At 48.5% G+C, this 4,927-nt stretch overlaps 1 protein-coding gene across 1 annotated transcript; it reads right to left on the minus strand.

The window, feature by feature from the left end:
- Positions 1–1,305: 1,305 nt before the first annotated feature.
- Positions 1,306–4,665, minus strand: LOC119318439 (SAP-like protein BP-73). Its single transcript, XM_037592996.1, has 2 exons — positions 4,512–4,665; positions 1,306–2,750 (listed from the first exon to the last, which is right to left on the minus strand). The coding sequence occupies exons 1-2, from the start codon at positions 4,546–4,548 to the stop codon at positions 1,624–1,626; spliced, it is 1,164 nt and encodes a 387-aa protein (XP_037448893.1). The 5' UTR covers positions 4,549–4,665; the 3' UTR covers positions 1,306–1,623.
- Between the last annotated feature and the right edge of the window lie 262 nt (positions 4,666–4,927).

Below are 4,927 nucleotides of genomic sequence, written 5' to 3' on the forward strand. Positions count from 1 at the left end.
CGACAATTGGTAGACATGGCCTTGGACGAGGTGAAAGAGTGGAGGGACGCAAGATTTGGAGTAGGTGGTTTAGATCGTTTTCTGAGAGAGTGACCTTTATTTCTCTTTGGTGTAAGGTGTCAGTGTGCCTGTGTAGGTGTTCGCACCCACAGTAGGCTCTTGTAATTAAACCTTCTCCCTTCTATAAAATTAAGGTATGCCATTGGCGTACTCTCGAGAAAAAAAATGTCAGAGCATTTGGATGTCAGGGTAGCTCTTAACAAAAAATAATAATGAGACAAACCGAGCACATTATATATCAGTTTTGCTAAGTCTCAGTCGACTAAGACTTAACGAAGTCTAAGTCGATGATATATCCATAAGATCTTACGTTGAGATTCGTGCAAATTTTTTTTTTCAGTTTTTTTATTTTTCTCTATTGCCTGTTATGTCACTTGGCTAAGACTTGGTTAAATCTTAGTCGATTGAGACCTAGCCACACCCATTATATATATCCGTGAGTGCGTTCATTCTTCTTCTTCTTTTTTTGCGGGGAATGTTCGTTCTTCTTCTTTTCTTTTGATGACATTATATATATTCTTTCCTAAGGACACACACTGAGACTGAAACTGGCTACCACCGCTGCCGCTAGAGGGTACCATGCACCGTTGCGGCCGTATCAAAATGGGGCAGCTTTAATCAGTGCTTCACACCACACACACACACAGAGTCACAGACACAGCCAGCCAAGCCCTGGGAGCGCAGCGCAGCGCAGGACGAGGAAGCAGGGGCACGTGAGACTGGCCAACTAACCGTCCAGTCGGCCAGATCCGACGGCCCCCAGACACCAAAGCAGAGACACCAGCATGGATCAAGGAGTGCGTGGATCACAGGCTGAGTGAGCTATGCGTGTTTACTTCCTTACCTTGGCGGCCGGCCAGCACAAGGAACAGAAGCCGATCAATAATGGACTGCGACTGAGCTGACGAGGCCATCGACTCCATTGCTTTGCTTTCTTCATCACGAGGAAAGCTGCAGGTTGCAGCCGCAGTCCTGGCGCGCAGAGCCGTATTGCCAAATGCCAGCCGGCCAGCCTCTGCTGCAGAGAAAAAGAAAGGAGAAAAGGCATCAGGAATTACCATGATCCATGAAGTGCCGGTATCCTTTTCATATCCATGATAAAAGAGATGGTAATCGACCAGGGGATGGCAGCATGCATCCAGACCGTGTTAGATGCACCGAAGACTGATACGAGCACAACGAAATCAGAACAGTATCAACGGACCGCTGCAGCCTTACACGCTCACTGACGAGTGACCAACCGAATCGAGGAGGGAAACCAAGATTGCCTTGCCTACAACACCAGCGGTACAGCACGGAAACAAATGCCCCAGCACGGCTTACAGCTTTTGCTTATTTAACCCTAACAGAGTCCGGCTAATCAACTAAAGAAACTAGGACATGACAGCAACAGATCCGCGGCGGCGATGAACGGAGAAAAGTTAACCTTGCTCATTTACAACTTTCTACCTAGAAAAAGGGCCTGGTCTTGGCGAAATAGGAATGGAGGGTCGTTCGGGCACATGGCCATGGCAGAAGGGAAGCAAAACGGTGGGCTCGAGCGGGACTGCCGCCACCAGCGGATCAGGACGCGTCGCTCAGTAGTGCGACCAGGTCGCCCTTCTTCATCTTCGAGTAGCCCCTGAGTCCTCGAGACTTCGCCAGCTCTCTCAGCTCCGTGACCTTGAGCGAGCTCAGGTCGGAAGCTTCCGCAGAAGGACTACCTTCCAGACTGTCATCAAGGGATGCGCTGCTATCTGGAATGTCGTCGACATCATCCAACGGTTCCAGATAATCTTCAGGTTCATCGGCATCCAGCACGTCTGACTCATCATCTGAAACAACAAAGTCATCCAAAGATGCGTCTTCTGGTGCTAGCACAGAGTCGGGTTCGTACGGGGAGACTGAATCAGGTTCATCTTGAGCAGTCTCCTCCTCCAGTGGCGTCTTGGCTTTCAGCACAGCATCGGTCATGCCATTGACGACAGGCTTGGCACCAGCTTCTGGATTGGTAACAAGCTGAAACTTAACCCCAGGGACAGGAGATCTTCGCCTGAAGCTTGAAGGCGGTCTCTGGAAGGTTGCAGGAGGTGGCTTCTGCCCTTCCTGCACGTCGTTCTTCGTGCCAAATATCCTTGAACTTTGCTTGTTTCCAGAATCACTGCTTCTCCATGTCTGATCAAAATTCTGTTCTTTCTCATCGCTGCTCTTCCGTTTTTGGTCCACCGAGTGTCTCCTGAGCAGATTAAGAAGGGAATCGACACTTCCCTTCTCACCCTGAGATTTTGCAGGTTCAGGCTTCTTGTCCTCCCTGCCTTTTCCCCTGGCTCGCAGTTGTGCTTGAACCCTTTTAAATAGCTCTACAATCTCCTTTTCCCTTTCCCCTGGAGCTGATGTTGCATGGGGGCGTGAGTTGCTTGTCAAAGACATAGGTGGTCCATTTTTGGAGGATACTGTATCACTATCAAATTCATCATTATTCTCAGAGTCGTCCCTTTCTTGGAATGGCTTGCTTTTCCCCCTTGATGATGAACCCCTCTTCTGTTGTCGTGAGATATCTGGATTCCTTGGTCTATGGTTGTTGGGGCTAGCACCACAAACCAAAGACACAGTCAATGGTCCCAAAATAGTTGATTTGCTGAGGAAACAAGATCCTGGGACGAATCTGCAATTGCCATGATAGACAGGTAATGTCCCTCTGCTTGAAACTCCTGGACAGAAAAATAAACAGTATACATCAGTTATTGCTTTGGAAGAAGCTTGGTGGACTAATGGGAAATAGGCAGCTTAAGATGGAACAGTATGCAGCATGTCAGACAGAGGTGAAATTTGAAAATAAACATTATATTCGAGGAAACAAACAATGGCATTACGAACAATGACACTTTTAAGTTTTGACCAAACTGGCAACAGCCATATCAAGATCCACATGGGCAAAACTCACTTCATCATAGACACATGCATAAAGGTAACTTGCGGCGTTCAAGGAAAAGACAAGGCATTTGACAACTGAAAGAAAATGGACTGCACTTCAGAAGTAGCTCATATGGGAAATAACAAATATTCCAGTCACTTTCATCCCTAAATGTAAGTCATGAATAAAAGAGGAGTGTATCACAACATGAATTGCTGCCAGGCACAGCTCAATCCTGAACAGATCATAAGACGGGTTAATGAGTATGAGCCAGCTAACGTGGCCTGTCGGTCGATCTCTAAAATACATACAGAGCTATTTGATTAGTGGAGGAGAACGCCATACAGTTGCTCTGTGCATATTCATGAATCAACTAACATATGCATCCTAATTAAAGCCAAACGACGCAGAAGAGATGCACATTTACACCATGTGCAATCGAGTACAAGCGCCTGCTCCTAGCGGCAAACACGGAAATAGCGAGCAACAGCAGTCTTGTATGAATTAAATTGGGAAACCAAGTGTCTCGTGTCCAGTTTGAACAAGTTCAGATTTCAGATAGCGGGAAAATTTGCGCTAGCAGACATCTAACGGGCAACATTTAAGTCAATCCAGGAAGAGAGGACAGTGCAAGGCATCTAAAGGGACGATCCCCCAAAATAGTTAGGCAGTTGCTGTAGAACTGCAGGAAGTGTGAGCTGCACATGCCATCTAATGTGCATACTGCATACATACATATTCCACTTGAGTGGTTTATAAACCCCCAATCCACTTAATAGGTAATCGGCTATCATATTCATATATGAATAAACATGGCAAATTGATATACACTGCCTTGAGCACAACATGATTGGCATATATAAATCTAAATAAAGCAGCTCAACTTGCATAATCTGGGCCAGAAGCAAACACCACTACAGCTAGCTGAGGAATGAGGATAAGAAATAGATTCAAATCCCCTCTTAGTACCTAACGAGGTGGTTATTGCAGGTAAACCAGGCCACATTTTTCTGCCTGTCCATTAGGCATGCCGTCAGGGAGAACATAAATTCAGAAATGCTCCAACATAAAAGAGATAGGAGTATTGTCCCAAACCACTCTCTCTGTAAGCCGAATTAGCACCGCCCCTTAGTAGGGTAAGCATATAGGATCCATCTCAAAATTCACCAGTGATAACAATTAGGGGAGCGCGCACATGTATGATTCTGCCATCAATTAAGAAGGGTGAGCTCCTACACGTTGAGCCTCTCTGCGACAGGGGTGCGTACGCAGCGGCCTAACTACTGCTAGCGCAGCACCGCAGTGCTGCTGCTGCTGCTGCTGCTCCTGGCTACCACTGCTACGGGTCAGTGTACCACTGCTGGACGCCGCAGAGACAAGGGGAAACGCGCGGTGGGCGGCAGCGGCGGTGGAGCAGACAGGCCGCTCCTCGCGCCGCGGAAATCCCGAAACCCTAGACGAAACTGGACCCTACGGCGCGCGCTGCGCATGTAGACGGGTAGCCGGAAACAGTGGGGTGGGAGGCGGGTCGAGGAGGGGAGGGGAAACTGCGCGGTACCGTGGTGGTGGAGGAGGGCGGGGGCAGCGCCGGTCATGCCTCGGGATAGACGCCGGTGGAGGAGCTCGCGTCCGGGGGCGGCGGCGCTGGTGACTGCCGCTGAGAAGAGAGGAGAAGGGAAGGGCGGAGCGATTGGTAGCCGTAACTGATAGAGTCGGCGCAAGTGGGGGATTTCCGGCGAGGGCTTAGGTCGCGACGTGGGCCGGCTGGTGTCACTCGCTCGTGGAGACAAACACGGCAAGGAAGAAGGCCGAGCTCGTGGAGGCCTGTTGGGGAGCAAGCACAAAGAGTCAGTCAAAAACACTCCAATTGGATCCCAATATTGGAGGCTACTCCAACAAATGTTTTTCACTCAGTTTTTTCTCTTCCTTTTTTTTCAGCCGGTTTTTAAATATATTTTTAAAAACATATAAACA

The sequence above is a fragment of the Triticum dicoccoides genome, chromosome 6A, assembly GCF_002162155.2.
Source record: "Triticum dicoccoides isolate Atlit2015 ecotype Zavitan chromosome 6A, WEW_v2.0, whole genome shotgun sequence".
In the NCBI taxonomy this organism is placed as follows: Eukaryota; Viridiplantae; Streptophyta; class Magnoliopsida; order Poales; family Poaceae; genus Triticum; species Triticum dicoccoides.

Coding starts and splice junctions, on each gene's coding strand:
- LOC119318439 (XM_037592996.1), bottom strand. CDS start 4,548: ATGACCGGCGCTGCCCCCGCCCTCCTCCACCACCACG. Junction 2,751..4,511: donor CGCCCTCCTCCACCACCACG/GTACCGCGCAGT, acceptor TTTTCTGTCCAG/GAGTTTCAAGCAGAGGGACA.